Below are 17514 nucleotides of genomic sequence, written 5' to 3'. Positions count from 1 at the left end.
GATGTCGGTTGCCATCCACTCATGAGTGTGGGACCCACTAATGGGGGTGACCCCGGTTTGAAAAACAGCGTAGACCTTCCTTTGTGCCCTGAGGTTTTTGACAAAAGGTCATGTAGGCCTCACTGCCCTCTCCGTCCTCACCCCACAGGGAAGCACTAGCAAATAACACTCGAGGCGGCATATTGTCGGGGGGTGGGGGGCGGCGTATCAAGGAAGAGCTTCCAGGGAAGGGAGAGATTTAGGGAGTCTGGTGCCAGGGTGTGCAGCTTTAGATCTGGTTGGGGAGGGAGGATGGATGGTTAGGGATACAGGTATGCGGGGGAGGTCAGGAATGGAGAAGCAGAGCTGGGGGGTGCAAGATTGGACAAAGGATCCGAAAGGTGCATGTGCGGCCCCAGGTCGGGTGAAAGAATGGGAGGAGGGGCCACTGGTAAGAGATAGAGCCGGTGCATTGTGGGTGGTCGTAGAATGGGGGTCAGAGCTGAGAACCTGGGGAAGATGGGCCTTGTTCATGCACAGGTGTTGGGGTCCCGGGATTGAACACCCCCAGAATGCTTGCACCACCCATGCTTGGATGCGAGAGCAGAATGAACGTGAAGAGACTCCAGTGCTGCTGGGTGGGGCTCCCTGAAAGGGCATCTCAGTTCTGGGGGCATGTGTGTAGCATGCAGTGAGCTGTTGGCGAGCACGGCTGGCTGGGCCTTTTCCAGGAGACGGGTGGCAAAGGAACAAGGTGTCTTTGGGTCTGCTCAGCCCCCTCCCAGCCCCCTGAAGCACCCTCAGTTATGAAGGGTTAGGACCGAAGGACACTGGCATTTCTCCGGGCATGCGGCTGCAGAGAACAACGGCTCTGGCCTCAGGCTGTTCCAAGTCCCACGGGTCTTTTGCTCAGCGGGACTCCAAGTGACCCAGCGCCTGGCTGAGCTGACTGCCTGGGGGCCTCGGGAGGGCGCCTGCCTCAGCCATTCCCCCAACTCCACATCAGATAAAACCTCAGGCAGGGATTACAGTCCGGAGCCACATGGAAAAGTATTTCCTGGTGAACGGACACTCCCTCTCCAGACCTCAGGGAGACCGGACCCAAGGACAGAACTTGCTTTGGCTTCAGGCATTAAATACTAAAAGCAAAACTTCACTAGGAGGGGGACTGAATTTTTAACAATGATAATAGCTTGGGGGGTGGGGGGGAGGGAATGAAAGCCTTGAGTTAACAGTGAGGTCAAAACAGTGAAATGGATAAAAATACATTCACGGGCGGGGCAGCAGGGGTGGGGGGAGGGGGGGTAAGGGGGTGGGAGGGTAAGGGGGGTGGGGGATAGGAGGGGGGTGGGGGGTGGGGGGGTGGGGAGGTGGCGGGTAGGACTGACTTGTTTGGGAACACACTGTTTTTCAACTCTGCTGAGCGCATTGTTTTTTCAGTCCTGGATTGAACTTTTCGGAGCGTCCACGGGTCTACAGGTCACGTGGCCAGATGGCTGCACGAGTATTTTCTGGAGACATTTTCCCTTTGCTTCTCTTGCGTGTGTCTGCAGACTCACCGGGAGCCTGTTTTCTTCCGTGTTAGAAAAGTCTCCCAGGATTTTTAATCTTGCCTCAAACCAAGAGGTGGAGTGGATGAGCCACAGGGTGGCCACCAGGGGAAGTGGATTTGAGTTTCCATCTCCCCCCAAAACTGGCCGTGTGACCTCGATACACCCCTTGATCTCTCTGGGCCTCAGTCTGTGAAAGGAGAGAACTGGCCTGCTGAGGACTGTGGTTTGGCCCACACTTGGTTGGTCAATGTCCTGGGGGGTGGGGTGGAGAACACATTCTCCAGGGCCCCACCCCGTGGCCCCCCACTTCCTCTGCTGAGTGATCAGGAGCGCTCGGAGGCTGTCCGGTCACTGTTGGGCCTCAGGGCACTGGGAAGGTGAGACCTTTCAGTCCACAGAGGCCTCTCTGTGCCTTGGATGTAAAGTGCTCCACGTTAGTGAGTTTCAGTGTGTGTGTGTGTGTGTGTGTGTGTGGCGGGGGGGGGGGGGGGGGCGGGAAGGAGGAACAGGGAGGTGTTTTCCCTGTGGTCCTCCCATTGTGTGTGCATGGGAAGCCTGACCCTCAGGCACGTGGGTCATCAGGGCCTGGCCACAGCCCACAGCCACACCCACCACCAGAGCAGTGACTCCTCTCTTATCTCTCCCCCCGCCCCCCCCCCCCCCCGCCCCCCAATCCACTGCCCAGTCAGCTCCCAATTTCCCCTCCAGATTTCATATCCTCTTTTCGTTCCTGCCCACACCTGTCAGTGGAATGTTCCAGAAGAACCACCTGGCTGAGTGGCCCCCAAGCACATGCAAAACAGGCTTTGCTTGTAGCTGTATATAACTCAGGGTGTCAAAAAAATAAAAATAAAAATGCTGCGTACTTCAAAAGTGTTCACAGACACGGGGCCCAGGAAGGCCCAGCCAGTGGCTTCATTGGCCATTCATTCCCCATTCGAAGTGAGGGCTAAAGTGAGGGTTCACTCACGCGTGACTTGAGCGTCTCTGCTGAGAGGGAACCACAACACATTCCGTTTCTAAAAATACCGAGTGGGCAGAGCCTCGCGGAGAAGCACCTGGCGGGGAGGCCAGACAGCGGCATGTCACACGGATGCAAGGCAGCGGCGGAAGGACAAGTGGTCTTCACGCCGGAGAGCTACAGAACCGGGAGATGCCCGGGGGTCCCGTCTTGGAGAAAGGTGGGGTGGGTGACAGTGAGGAGGTTTGGGAAGCAAGGCAAAGGGCCTGCCCACAAGGAACCAGAGCTGGGGCCACCCTGGCAGGCCGGCATGATGGGTGTGGTTTGGCGTGGGCAAGGCTGGCCCGACCAGGTCGGAGGTAAGAGGGTTGGAGGGGTGAATGGAGAGGCCGGTAAAGAGGAAAATTGAGCGAGTGGAATAGGAGGGCTGAGCAAGCAGAAGTGAGCTCCTGGAGGAGATGAAAAAAGTCCCACCACTTAAACAAGGCTGTTCCTGTAAATGATGTCTGCAGCCGCCCGCATCTTTGCCTACGTGCCAGGCCTAGCCTGTAACCAGCTTGGGGAAGCTGGGTGTTTTGCTAGGGAAGAAAAAAAAAGAAACTGACACCCATAGCGACGGGTGCTATGACGAATAAAGCTGCCATCCGCATTCCCATGCAAGCCTCTGATTTCTTTTGGGTAAATCCCTGTAAGTGCAATGGCTGTGGTAGGGGGGGTGGGTGTTTAACTTTGTGAGAAACTTCCAGACCATGTCCACAGGGGTGTCCTACCAGCCACCCAGGAGAGCTCTGGTAGCTCCATATCTTTGCCAATACTTGGTGTTGCAGAAATTCACTTTAAAAACGAGTTCCTGCCCGGCCGGTGTGGCTCAGTGGTTGAGCATTCACCTATGAACCCGGAGGTCACGGTTCGATTCCCGGTCAGGGCACATGCCCAGGTTTTGGTCTAGATCCCTGGTGTGGGGTGTGCAGGAGGCAGCCGATCCATGATTCTCTCTCATCATGGATGTTTTTCTCTCTCCCTCTCCTTTCCTCTCTGAAATCAATTTTTTTAAAAGTTCCTTAGTGATTATTTCACAGGTAGGCTCGGGAACCCTAAGTTAGGGACTCGTAGTTCCCTAAATACTAATGACTAACATTTCTGAAGCACTTCCTACGTGTCTGTATCTGTCCCAGGACCTTTAACGCTGTCCTATCATTTAAGCCTGAGCACCCAATGAAGTCGATTCTATTCTTCTTCTTCCTCTTTTAAAGATGAGGAAATTAGGCACAGAGCTTAAGTAACTTGCTGAAGGTCACACAGCTCCTACATGGCAGAAGCTGGGTTTGAAAACAGGCAGTCTGGCTCTGAGTCCATGAGTTTAACCACTGAGCCCACACAAGTCCTGTACACAGGTACCCTTGGGGCTTACTCATAATTGCTACCATTATTATTGTTATTCAAATGTCACCCTTCCTTCAGAGTTCCAAGTTCACCTCTGCCATCAAGTTTTCTCTGTCTCACCCCTCTTCTTCTCTGTCTCTTGAAATCCCTGGATGGAATCATGAGTCCTTCAGAAATGTAAGGCGAGTTTGGGGTTGTCTTTTATTTTTGTATTTTTGTACAGTCTTATCACCCCCATTGTTTTTGTAAGGTCACCGAGCCCAGGGTCACTCGTGTTTATCCTTCTATTCCTGGCACACTTGTTGACTTGAATTTTATGTTTGTCTAAAGGTGCTAGAGGCAAAAGCACCAAAGAGCTTCCAAAGCGGCTGCTAGCTCCTTGGGACATAACCCTCGGGCAGGGGTCCTCAAACTTTTTAAACAGGGGGCCAGTTCACTGTCCCTCAGACCGTTGGAGGGCCGGACTATAGTTTAAAAAAAAACTATGAACTAATTCCTATGCACACTGCACATATCTTATTTTGAAGTAAAAAAACAAAACGGGAACAAATACAGTATTTGTATTTGCATGTGGCCCGCGGGCCATAGTTTGAGGACCCCTGCCCTCGGGAATCACAGACATTGGATTGCCGTTTCCCAGGGGTGGGGGGCACCCCTTTACCCTCTTCCTACGACTGGAAATGGGGCCACCGGAGGGGCCCTGATGCTCATCACTGCAGCTAGAATTCTTAATTTCCCAGTGAGGCCGTCCTCTCCCGCCTGGCTGCCCCCTGTAAGGCCTCTGCTGGTTTCATGTGGCCTGGCCCCACTGGTCAGCCTCTAGCTGGGTGCAAGGCTACCGGGTCATAATCAGTCATTTCCTTCCATCCTGACATATGAAAAGCTACATGATTCGTGGGACCCAGTGAAAACATAGAGCTCTTCTTCAAACTTTTTTTTTTAAATCTTATAAAACTTCAACTTCTTCAAACTTTTATTCTGACTTTTCAGATGTTGACAGCAAAGCATTAAATCAGTTTAAGGCGAAGGTTGACCTTTGATAGGAAAAAATACCGCCCTAAGACATGACTTTTGGTTATAAAGTGTTAATTTCAGGCCGAGCTGGTTTTGCTCAGTGGTTGGAATGTCAGGCGGCGCACTGAAGGGTCCAGGGCTCGATTCTGGCCAATGTACTTGGGTTGCGGGCTCCATCCCTGGCCCTGGCTGGGGCGCCAGTGGGAGGCAGTTAATCAATGTGTCTCTCTCACATCATGTTTGTCTCTCCCCTTCCCTTCCAACTCTGTCTTAAAAAAGCAATGGAAAACATGTCCTCAGGTGAGGATTAACAACAAAAAAGTTTAAATTTCTGACCGTCCCCTGTGGTCACTTCAGGTCTCTGAGTTTCTCAGGCCGCCAGGCAGGCCTCCCCTGAGCTTGCCAGGTTTAGGGTGAGGTCCCTTTTCGGCCACATGACACACCTGGAAAACCAGATGTCCCAACAGGACTGGAGCGGGGATGGGGCCGGCACAATGTCAGTCTTGTTTTCAAGCCCCTTTCTCTACAGTTGGGAAGGAGGGAGTGTTGCCTGGAGAGCGGCCTTTGTGGTCACATGTTAGAAAACTTGAGAACCCTGCCCTCCAGGTCTCAGCCCCAATTTCGAAAAAAGCACCTGTCGACTGCCCAGGACGTGGGTCCCTTTCCAGCGTCTCCAGGTGCAATCGGCGGGTGGCCTGCTTGCCTTTCCCAGGGCGAAGTCCCACCCTCCAGGGTGTAAGGGGGGGTCAAGGCGGAGGCCACAGGGAAACTGGCCACAGGGGACCCAAGAAAGACGGCTCTGCTTCTTCCTTGCGCTTCTAATGCGCACGGGGCGCCCTTCTGGGTGGGCTCGCCAACGGGGGAGATGTGGGGGGGCCTCCCCGGTGGGTCGGGGTGCAGGGCCTGACGTCCCTCTGAGGGGAAGGGGGGCTGGACGCCTGGGGTGCAAAAGGGCGGAGTGCTGCTTTGTGAGCACACAATCTGCAGAGGCTGCCCAGCCGGGGTGGACCTGGCTGACCCTCCCTACGGCGCTGTGGGCACCCGGAGCTAGGGAGCGCCCCAGTGTCCTCGGGACAGAGCGCACCCCGTGATGGCCTCCGAACCCCGGCCCCCCGGCCGCAGCCCCGACGCTGGGTGACGCCACCGCGGCGGGTTGCATCAGCCGCGCCCACGCGCTCGGCCCGCCCCTGTCCACGGAGCCGGCCTGCGATTGGTCCACGTCGGGGACGTGGCCTCGGCCTTAGCCAACGGGCGGCGGCCACACAGGGTTCCGAGCGCGGAGCCGGGTGCGGGGAGCCTATAAAAGGGGCCCGAGGCGGGGGCGCGCGTGCGCGCCCCGGAGACGCGAACTGTCGTTGCGGAGCTTGCGGGCGGCTGCCCGGCACCTCGGAGCGCTGACGGAGGAGCCCACGGCGCAGCCGACATGGAGGCCGAGCCCGAGCCCGAGCCCGTCACGCTGCTGGTGAAGAGCCCCAACCAGCGCCACCGAGACCTGGAGCTGAGCGGCGACCGCGGCTGGAGCGTCGGCCGCCTCAAGGCGCACCTGAGCCTGGTCTACCCCGAGCGCCCGGTGAGCCGCCCGCCCCGCCCGCGCCGCCCCCCGCCCGCCGTGCGTCCCCCCAGGAATGCCACGTCCGCCTCCCCTTTCCCTACAGCTTCTCCCTTCGCCGGGCTCCCCCGATCGTGGGTGCTCACCCCGTCACCTCCCCCAGGGCCGGGGTCTCCCCTCCCTGCCCCACCTCCGGGGGCACCCCGTCTCCCGGCCCGGCAGCTGTCACTTCCTGGTCCCGGCCGCCATCGCCCCGCCTTCCGACGGGCTGCCTTCCCCTGCCCCCTCTCCTCCTGCCCCCCCTGCCCAGACCCCCGCCCCTAGGTCCGGCTGGTAGCCCGAGCCGAGCCGCTGCAACAGCAGCGTGACCTTGGGGGAGGCCGTTCACCCTTCAAGCCTCAGTTTCCTCCCCAGCGACCCGGCGACTTAAGGGTTCCTCGTTCAGACCGCGTCCCCGGGTGGAAATTAGGAAACAGATGCTGCAGGAGTTCTCCGGGTGTGGCCGGGGTCCCCTGGCGGGGAGGGCGGGGCGGGGCCGACCCCAGGCCGCCGGCTGGGGAAGCGGGGTGTACGCGGGGCCCCACACCCGGGGCCGGACGTGGCTCTCCCCGCCCCGGTCCCGCTCCCGGCCCCTCCCTGCCACGCTCCGCTCCGCCGGGTCCTGCCGGGTCCCCGGGAGGAGCCGGCGCGTTGCGGGTGGAGGGAGGTGGGGAAGGGACGCGCCCAGGCGGAAGGAGGCTCCCGGAGTCCGGGCTTGAGGACTTGGGTTCCTCAATTACGGGGACTTCCTGGCTTTGTTTTGGTGGACACGTCTGTCAGTATCGCCCTGTCCCCTCCCTCCCTCGGCCCCGCCCTCCCACGTGACGGAGGCTGAGCGCTGGACAATATTGACTTTCCGCCCTGATGTTATGTAAGTGTCAGCGCGTTCCTGGCTGCCCACAAGTGTCCCCTGCCGGGCGGGAGGCGCCGGGGAAATCGCTCCGTCCGACCCCAGGAGGGGCGGGGTGTGCGGCAGCTCAGGCTGGGGGCGGTTTCCCGTCCGTATTGGTTCCCTGTCGAATGTGGAAAGTGAGCTGTCCTTTTGAAATGTGCCTGTTGGTGTGTGTGCCTTCACCGGGGGCTCGGGTTTCACCCAGGGGCCGCGTTGCCGAGCGAAGGGCTGTTGGGGGCCCAGGTGGGTGAAGCAGGTGCAGTCTCTGGGGCGGAGTGTTGGAGGAGAGCTTTCCCAGGGCCGCCTGGGGTGAGGAGCGTCACTGCCATGAAGCCTCAGCACCCAGGAGCAAATGAAAGGCCTCCCAGATACTAAATGTGGGCTTAAAACTTACAGCTGGAGAGGACTGGTTTGTTTTCTTTTTGATAGTTGTTGGCTTAACACGTTTAATTGTTTAATCAGCCTCCTCGGTAAAAAACACAGCGTCAATTTAGGCCTTTAATCGGGGAAGTAATTGAAATGGCAGGCAGCTGTGGATTGCAAAGCTTTTCCAGTGTGGGGCTTTTTTCATGTGTAGGACTCACGTCTTCAATAGCATTTTACAAAGTCATGTGCATCGCACTTGCTGATAAAGCCAACCGGTGAGAACACGGCATCCAGTATAGTAGTTTCTGTACTTGTTTTTGTCGCACAGTTTGTAAAAATCCGGATTGATGCGGTTATTGTTTTGTTTGTTTTAAACCACTTGTTTTATCATCTCAGGCTACTTGGCGGAAACAGCTGTATTCCAAGTGTTGCATAATAGGTTTTTCTGGCCGGAGTAGGTTGACAGGTTGGCAATCTCCAGTGTACCGACTGGCGTTTGAGGCCATTATTTTTAAGTACAATTCTCAAAGGAATTAAAAACAGGCTTTAAAAGTGAGATTTGTGGAAAGTGTGTGGAGTCCCTGTGGTCTCCCAAGTCACTGGAAGGGATGAGAGGGGATGGCATCCAGGCTCTAGCTCAGCCCACGGCCCGCTTGAAATGAATAAAACTTAAAAAAAAAAAAGACCGTACCCTTTTATGTAATGATGTTTACTTTGAATTTATATTAGTTCACACAAACACTCCATCCATGCTTTTGTTCCGGCCTCCGGTCCAGTTTAAGAACCCATTGTGGCCCTCGAGTCAAAAAGTTTGCCCATCCCTGCTCTAGCTGCTAGAGTAGCAGGTAGTGACCGTGGACAAGCCAATTTCAGACTTTTCCCCTTAAAACAGGAGTGCGGGTCTCACAGGCTGTAGAACTGTCACCCACACCGTCTCCTCTGTGACTGCATTTGTGTGTCCGGAAATGTCTCTTCCGGGGCTGGAGTGTAGAATTGCTTCTTGTTATTTTGGGACAGTGCGAGGTGGGTTTGGTGGGGCCCACTTTGGGAGCACTTCGAGTTTTCTCTGAAACGAAACGCAAGTGTTGAAGTCAGTTGCTGCAGGAGCCCTAATCAAATGTGTGTTTCTAGTGGCAGAACGCAGTTTCCCTGAGTTAGTAGGTTGCTGTAGGTTTTGTGGACGAGATCATTTGCCATCCTAAATTTATTTATATGTGAGAGACCAGCTTAATCTTAAAGCACTTTCTTAAATAAAAGTTTTGTCTATGGGGCCTTTGAAGAAACGTTTTCCTGTGATGTGCTGGGAAGAAACGCGTATTGAAATTATGTGTACGAAGCAGTGTCTTCTGCGGTTGGGAACCCGTGGGTTAAACGCTGACTGTTGCTCTTTCTTTCCATGATAAGCGCCCAGAGGACCAGAGGTTAATTTACTCGGGGAAGCTGCTGCTGGATAACCAGTATCTCAGGGACTTGCTTCCAAAGGTACATCGTTTATATATTAACGTCCGAATGTTTTGATGATCTTGCCAGGTTGAGTTCAGGTGCTAAAGTGCCTCCATGTCTCTCTCAGCAGGAAACCCGGCATGTTCTGCACTTGGTGTGCAATGTGAAAAGTCCGTCCAGAATGCCAGAAACCAGCGCAAAGGTAGGTCTGAGTGGATACCCTGCGTCCTTCAGACTCTCGGGGGGAAGAAAGGACATTGGATAAAACTCTTCAGAGAGATTTTATGGTCTTTCTATTGTCATATTTTGTTTCGTCCCCGATGAGAATTAGGAATTAGACACAATACAAATGAGAGCTTACTGCGACAGTGGCAGGCAGGGCCATATTGGAAAGAGGAGCTCCGGCCACTGTCTCTGGGCTGTGGTGCGACCTGCAGAGGCTGCGTGCGCATCGCTGAAACGAGCAAGGCTCTCTGCAGCGGGTTTTCATGGACTTGGGCACATAAGCTTCTTCCCAGGAACTTTTAATTTTTATAAAGAGTAAAAAAGTGAATATATTTTCTTTGGAAAATTTCATTGTGAAATTCTATCAAATGATCTTTAAAGACATATTTGACAGTCTATTTATGTTTCATTTCACAGTGTGCATTCATACATGTAGTGACACACTCTAAATTGGCATTATATCGCTATTTCCTGAAACAGCTGAACATAGCATAGGAAATTCTCTCCTTTAGGTTGTTGGCTGCGCTGTATTTATAAATTGTGCTGGTCATATTTAATTTCTTGGTTTAGTAAGTGTAGCCATAGAGATACAGTGCATTACCAGGAAGCATTCTCACCAATGATAACTTCATTGGAAGATTTTAATGAAACTATAACATAGTTACTCTAGGAAAAAATAACAATCAAATATATATATACACACACACACACACAACACATCTATATTTTGAAATGGTGTTAAATTTCAGAATATTTTTTACATGACATTGTATCTATTTAATTTTATTACGTTCAGAGGTCGGGGTGGGGGACGTAGCCTTTCCCAGTGAAATCATTCCTTCAGCTTGATTTCAGCCGGTTGCATCAGGCCCTCTGTCTCATGGTCACGTTGCACTCACCTAGGTTGCTGAATCCACAGAGCAGCCCGCTGGCCCCACTCAGGGACAGTATCCTGGGGATTCCTCAAGCGATGGTGTGAGGCTGAGGGAGTCTCTTCGGAACCTTTCTCCCTCTGGCTGGGAGAACATCTCGAGGTGAGTGTTACAATAACGAACCAGGTTTATGCACCATGAACAGGCCCGTTTGCATCCATTTAGGAATGTCTGCTTACAGAACTTTAAAATGGACAGAGTGCTGCTTTATAGGGGTTTCCCTAGAAAGATCTTTTATGAACTTAACCTTTCTCACTACACAGCCTTCTTGTCATTTAAACTCAGTTCTCGCTTATTTGTACTAAATCAACTCCATATGAAATGTGGAGAAATATGTATCGAAAGGCATCTCCCCTCCTGCACGGCTGTGCTTTGCATGTGCTGACCTCACGGTGGGAGGTCAGTGCTGCTTCAGGAAAACAGCTGTTGGAAGCGCCGTGCAGCTGCTCTGCTGAGCCGCTCGCGTGGCATTGGGTGACAGAGGTGGAGAGACAGTTTTGAGAAATGTTCTGCCACGGACTGTTGATGGTGCTGGAACAAGGGCCATTTTCTGTGGAGCCACGAGAGCCCTTTCCTTCAGAGCCAAAGCCAGAAGCGACTGTCGCTCTTTTATACGTGATGACTGATAGCGCCAGGTGTTTGAGGGTGAGGAGTTGGTGGCGTTTCTTAATAAATGGTCATTTCAATCACACACAGGTGGAGGGAACTGGATGATGAATCCCCACATAACCCTCACCGGCCCAGTAACGACAAAGTGTCGCCATACTTCTTTCATCTATTCCTCACTCCCTTTTTTTTTTTTTCCTGAAGTAATTCCCGGACATGATATCATTTTACCCCTACGTACTCGGTACGTAACTGTAGACACCCTTTAGTTTTCGTGCGCACCTGCAGTGCCATCATCGGAGCCAGGGAGCACCTCTGCCCCCTAATTCTCACGCTCTGTGATTTTTAAATGAGTCACGCTTGTATTGGAATACTGCTTTAAAAACACTCTGGGTATGGAATTCAGTTAAAAGAGACTGTCAGCATTCCTTTTTGGATAGAAACACTTAAAACTGCTTCCCTCATTTGGGCTGTGCATCTTGAGAACTGAGGCCCATACCTGACTGAATTTCACGGTAATAAACTCGATGATTGCATTCAACTATTTACTGAGCAGCCAGTGCATAGGACTTTGTTTAAGAAATGAGTTCACCCAATGGAGATGAGCATGTAACCAACTCCTGATCTCCCACAATTCCGTTAGTTTCCACCTTGTGGAGTTGACTGTGTGCAGCTCACAAAGCCACTCGCGACCCCCATGCCCTGTCCTAGGCCGTGTCAGACTGTTGCATGATGGAAAAATGAGTGTGTTTGGTGTCAAACAACAGCTCTCAAATCCAGCCCTGCTATTAGCTCAGTGACTCTGTGCAAATAAATCTCGTCTTCCCTGAGCTGCACTCGGGGCTTCCTCGTGAAATGGGGAGAGCTGTCTCCCCACAAGGCTGTTGGGGATCCAGTCAGATAACTGCCCAGCAGCCTGTCCAGGGCACAAGTGGCCGGTGAGCAAGCATGGGTGATGCCACATGCACGCATCGCTGGCCCGGGCATAGATCCCGACCTAGAGGCGGGAGAGGGGTATTGGGAGGAGGGAAGGGTCCTTCAGGAAAGGCTTTGGGAGGATTGTGGTTTCTTAGAGCTGCTTCCTAAAGGAGAACAGTGGGGTGAGACCTGCAGTGAGACTCGGCAAGTCCTAAACGGGAGTGGGAGCCACAGCCTCGGACGGTCCAGCTGTGTGCGTGTCCGTGACAGCACAATGAGAACCAGTGCTGGGAGCGCTGGGCCCTGGCGGGGGCGCCTCGTCAGGACTTGCTGTGCTCGCGTTCCAGTCACCTACGAGTAGCTGTCATACGCCCATTCTCCAGTCTCTGTGATTTGAATTCCTGATTGTCGTTTAAACTCAGCTTTTACTTATTTGTACTAAACCAACTCAAAATCTGCATTTAAAACCATCTTTCCTAGGCCGGAAGCTGCCCAGCCGGCGTTCCAAGGCCTGGGGCCTGGCTTCTCGGGCTACACGACCTATGGGTGGCTGCAGCTGTCCTGGTTCCAGCAGATCTACGCGCGGCAGTACTACATGCAGTAGTGAGTCCTTCCCTGGTGCGCGGGGGCTGGGCCGGGCGGAGGGAAAGCCCATCTTGTTACCTGGCCAGCTAGGGAAGGTCACCCGTGCCTGCAGAACCCTGTGGTTCCGTGGGTGGAGTACAGTGTGAGTGATAACTGCTAGCCAGTTTGTTATCGATGCCCCATGTAGGGGTGCTGGTGTCTGATACTTGCTTTCCCGCCTTCACTTATGTTCCTTCCTTTTCAATCTGTATCTTTAAAGCTTTGTGAAAATTTTAATTTGTTACTGCACCACACTCTTAAAGTGGCCTGGATATTTCATTCCAGACAAAATATCTTGTTGCTGCTCCTAGGAGCAGAAAGGCATGTATAGGTAGGATTGTTGGTAAAGACATTCTTCACTGCCCAGGCAGTGTGGCTCAGTGGTTGAGGATTGACCTGGGAACCAAGAGGTCACCAGTTTGATTCCTGGTCGGGGCACATGCCCGGGTTGTGGGTTTGATCCCCAGTAGAGGGTGTGCAGGAGGCAGCCAATCCATGCTTCTCTCTCATCCATGTTTCTATCTCTGTATCCTTGTCCCTTCCTCTCTCTCTCTAAAAATCAGTAAAAACCTATTTTTTAAAAAAGAGAAGTTTTTCACTACGTTAAAGAAAAAACTAAGTTTGTATGTACCTACTTAGAGTTCTTCACAGTAAAGTCCCCTGCGTGAGAACGGTGACGACCACGGTCTCACGGAGCTTTGCTCTCAACAGCATCTGCCCCTGTTGTTTCCATTTCAGTTTAGCGGCCACTGCCGCATCGGGGACTTTTGTTCCCTCACCAAGTGCCCAAGAGATACCCGTGGTCTCCGCACCTGCTCCAGCCCCTATTCACAACCAGTTTCCAGCCGAAAACCAGCCAGCCAATCAGAATGCTGCTCCTCAAGTGGTGGTTAATCCTGGGGCCAATCAAAACCTACGGATGAATGCGCAAGGTGGCCCTCTCGTGGAGGAAGATGACGAGATCAATCGCGATTGGTTGGACTGGACCTACTCCGCAGCAACGTTCTCCGTTTTTCTCAGCATCCTCTACTTCTACTCCTCCCTGAGCAGATTCCTCATGGTCATGGGGGCCACAGTGGTTATGTACCTGTAAGCAGACCATCACTTCCCTTTCCCCTCAGTACAAATCGCACTTCCGGCCACGCCAGCACTCCCTGAGCATGTCTGTGTGCCAAGTGCTGTGTGCCGTGAGTGTGAACTGGTGACTAAACATGCGGCCCCTTTAAGAGCCTGACAGGCCAGTGAGAGCCTGGGAGGTGGTGGGGTAGAATGAGATGGAGGGATAGCCGGTCTTTGCAGGGGGCCTGGCCGTGAGCGTCCAGCTGGGAGGGGAGGGGAGGGAGGGGGACCTTACCCGCTGAGGAGACCCTTCTGTTGAGTAGACTCACTGTGCTCTTGACCAAGATGGGCTCTTATGTGCTTCCTTTGAAGGCATCACGTTGGGTGGTTTCCGTTTAGACAGAGGCCGGTGCAGAACTTCCCGAATGACGGGCCTCGTCCGGAGGCTGCAAACCAGGACCCCAACAATAACTTGCAGGTATGGAGCTGCCGCGAGCCGGGAGCGTGGCGTGAGGTGCAGGCGCCCAAACCTCAGCCTTTACAATCCAGTGTCCTGGTTCACCACTTTATTAGGCTCCATAGCTCAAGATTTCTTCCTGTTTCTTCTTCTTTTTAAAATATATTTTTATTGATTTCAGAAAGAGGAAAGGAGGGGGAGAGAGAGAGCTAGAAACATCAACGATGAGAGAGAATCATGGATCGGCTGCTTCCTGCACACCCCGCACTGGGGGTCGAGCCTGCAACCTGGGCATGTGCCCTTGACCGGAATCGAACCATGACTTCCTGGTTCGTAGGTCGATGCTCAACCACCGAGCCACGCCGGCCGGGCTCCTGTTTATTCTTGATGGTAGCTATTTTGAAAACATTAACATGTCACAGCATCTATCGGGTATTTTTGTCACATGGCAATTTGCATTTTGGCATATTTAAATAATCTTTTTAAGTTCACTATTTTGAGTGTTCAGTGGTCTGCAACCATATGTTATGTCATGGAAACAGCTAATGGATATTAATTAAGGATTAAGAGCATAAGCATCTCACAGAATAGATTTCCTGAAAAAATAACACACAGAAATAGAATTTTTATAAGGCAGTTTAATGCATACTCCTAAAGGATATTTTTAAGTTATCCTACTATCTGTTTTTAGAACCCTGGATTTCCATTTCAATTCTTTTAACTCACAACATCGCCAACACTGGACTATCCATATTTAATGAGGGGTAACTTAATTACTTGGTTAGTAGTGGTTGAAGATCTAGTTGCTACACCTGCTTTGATACTTGCTGCTGGGAATATTTGAAACGATGAGAATGTCACCAGCGCGGCTGTGCCATGGAGACCGGAGAACACGCCAGCCAGGACCCAGGGCGTCGTTCCCGGGGCCCTGCCCGCCTGGCGCTTCCCATAGGGCACGAGGGAGGGGTCAGGGTTGCCTCTGCCACTGCCCAGCAGGGTCTGGTGTGGATCCCGGTCCTAACTGCTTTCTCGCTGTTTCATTACCAATAGGAAGGCCCTGAGGCTGAAATCGAAAACCCCAACCGCCTCCCTCCAGACAGGAACGTAGTGGATGGCGAGCAGACCAGCCCTTCATTCATGAGCACAGCGTGGCTCGTCTTCAAGACTTTCTTTGCCTCTCTCCTTCCCGAAGGCCCCCCCGCCATAGCAAACTGAGGCGGTTTGCCTTCTGGCTGCTGGTGGCCTGGGCAGGCATGGACTGGACCATTGATCCAGCTAGATTTCCTCACCTGGACACGGCGATGGCACAGAATTGGTAAAGAACCAACAAGGAGGGGGAGATGCTTTTGTGATCAAGCAAAAGCAGAAAGTAAGACGTGAAGCCATGATACAAATTGATGAACAAAAAACGCCCAAGGCTTCTCATGTCTTTATTCTGAAGAGCTTTACTACCTATTGTATGTAGTTTATAGGCACTGTACATAGAAGGCGTGTGTCGCATGTTTATGCCTGAGGACCTTTCCCAGATACGTGTGTCTGCATGTGTGTTTGTACATAGATGTCATAGAGGCAGAAATGGTTCTGCTGGTGCGATTTGATTCCTGTTGGAATGTTTAAATTACACTAAGTGTACTACTTTATATAATCAATGAATTGCTAGACATGTTTTAGCAGGACTTTTCTAGGAGAGACTTCTGTATTATTGCTTTTTAAATGCATTGCTTTCCTTCAAACCACGGGCAACTGTGCAGAGGTGGAAACCTTTGCTGGGTTTTCTGTTCAATAAAGTTTTGCTATGACTGATCCTGGCAGAGTCTTAGCCGTTTACTCCGTGCCCGGGCCACTCACTGGATGGTCAACAGTTGAGATCCTGATTTTTTAAGTAACCTGAATGTTTTGCTGCTTTTTATAAAATGACTATTGGCACTGATGAAAAATGATAGGCCGTGAAAGTCTTAGTTTACTAAGAATACACTTGTGTTTGCCCGCATTCCCGGATTTAAGTGGCACTGGCTGACATAGACCCGTCCAGGTTTCATCCCCAAACCTCGTGTTGGTGGCATTAGGTATCTTCCTCTCGGCAATTGTACACACTCTCCTCTCGCCCACTCAGAATGACGAGGACAGAATTCCTCCCTTCCCTTAGCAACAGCACAGCCCCAGGCCTCATGCCACGCCAAGCCCCCTTAAGTCTTGGATGGAAAAGCAATTCATTTCAAAAGAGGGGCATCACCGTTTTGTGAGGGGCCTGGAACCCGAGACCATGGTGGCACCCATGTCTTCTTGCTGAAGGGCTGGGGCCTTTCTCCCTGTGGTGTCAGGTTGTGAGGATTAAACTCCAGATTCCATGGACCCAAAATAGTCCCAGGAAGGTGCTTCTGGGAACAGCTGACAAGTGTTCAGATTGGCTCAAGCCCCACTAGGCCGGGGGGAGAACCTTCAGACCACAATTAAGGCTTAAGACAGCTGACAGGTGGGGGACGTGGCAGAAATGTCAATCTTCCTCAGCAGTCACTAAATGTCGTCTAATAAGGCACTGCGTTCTATTGATACTTAGAAAATGATTGGTTTCGATCTTCATTATTTTCATAGGTAAAGCTACTTTAAAATAATATATTTTTTACTTATTGAGGAAGAGAGAGAGAGAAACATTGACGGTTGCCTGTATACCCTGACCAGGGCTCAAACCCACAACCTGGGTGTGTGCCCTGACCAGGAATTGAACCGGCAACCTTCCAGAGCTCTAGCCAACTGAGCCACTCCACTCAGGGCTGGATCTTCATTAAGTAGCAATTAAATAGCTAGGAATGAACCCAAAACTCCCAAATTTCAGCTCAGGCCAACGTAGCAGCTGATTAAGTTTGCAACTTCCAAGATGTTTGTTGGTTTTAATCTTAGTTCTACAGAAGAAACACTCCCCAACATGAGCTCATGGTCATTTGGGAACCTCAGGTTCAGCCAAGTTCACAGGCTTCTTCCCTGTGTCTTCGGGTCTTTAATATACGTGATGGGCCTGAAGGGGGTGTGGCCTGGTCCGCAGCCTCCTTCCCGTGAAAGGCCCCGGGAAAATGCAGTCAGTTACTAGCAGTGCCGCAGTTGGCATTCTACGTAGCAAGCAGGTACTTGGTTAGAATGACATTATACATAATAACCATGGCGATAAATATTCTGTCTGTAGCCAAAAGGGAGGCGAGAAGCCACACCTGTCTACAGCCTGACAAGGGAGAGCTTCTGGGGGCCTGTGTCCTAGGAGCCAGCCTTGATACCTGTTTCTAAGGAAGTTAATTGACCCTGTGTATGAAAACTGTAACCGGCTCCCCCGGTGCCTCCCTCGACACTAATTCTTCCCAGGACCTACTCCCACCCCACCCCTCTTTGTTTCTCGTCCTATAACCTGACTGGAGTCCCAGCAGGCCCCAAAGGGTGAGGTGTGAGGAGTTGTACCACACAGGGACACCAAAAGAACAACGTGGTTTTTCAAGTTCATCCAGACAAAAATCGGGGTGTGCATGGG

At 52.3% G+C, this 17514-nt stretch overlaps 1 protein-coding gene across 7 annotated transcripts; it reads left to right on the top strand.

Moving 5' to 3' along the window:
* The first annotated feature begins 6200 nt into the window (after positions 1-6200).
* Positions 6201-15804, top strand: HERPUD1 (homocysteine inducible ER protein with ubiquitin like domain 1). 7 transcript variants are annotated; one of them, XM_036345484.1, is made up of 8 exons: positions 6203-6460; positions 9141-9218; positions 9310-9381; positions 10308-10438; positions 12341-12463; positions 13223-13573; positions 13916-14021; positions 15051-15804. In XM_036345484.1, the coding sequence occupies exons 1-8, from the start codon at positions 6314-6316 to the stop codon at positions 15213-15215; spliced, it is 1173 nt and encodes a 390-aa protein (XP_036201377.1). In that variant the 5' UTR covers positions 6203-6313; the 3' UTR covers positions 15216-15804. The 7 variants fall into 7 exon arrangements, with proteins under 7 accessions (XP_036201382.1, XP_036201377.1, XP_036201376.1 ...); XM_036345483.1 differs by having other exon boundaries at positions 9307-9381; XM_036345487.1 differs by lacking the exon at positions 6203-6460 and adding an exon at positions 7437-7507 and having other exon boundaries at positions 9307-9381.
* The last annotated feature ends 1710 nt before the right edge of the window (positions 15805-17514 follow it).

Source organism: Myotis myotis, unplaced genomic scaffold, assembly GCF_014108235.1.
Source record: "Myotis myotis isolate mMyoMyo1 unplaced genomic scaffold, mMyoMyo1.p scaffold_m19_p_19, whole genome shotgun sequence".
NCBI classification, from domain to species: domain Eukaryota; kingdom Metazoa; phylum Chordata; class Mammalia; order Chiroptera; family Vespertilionidae; genus Myotis; species Myotis myotis.
The sequence above is the reverse complement of the archived record's forward strand: the minus strand, read 5'-3'. Positions and strand labels throughout refer to the sequence as shown.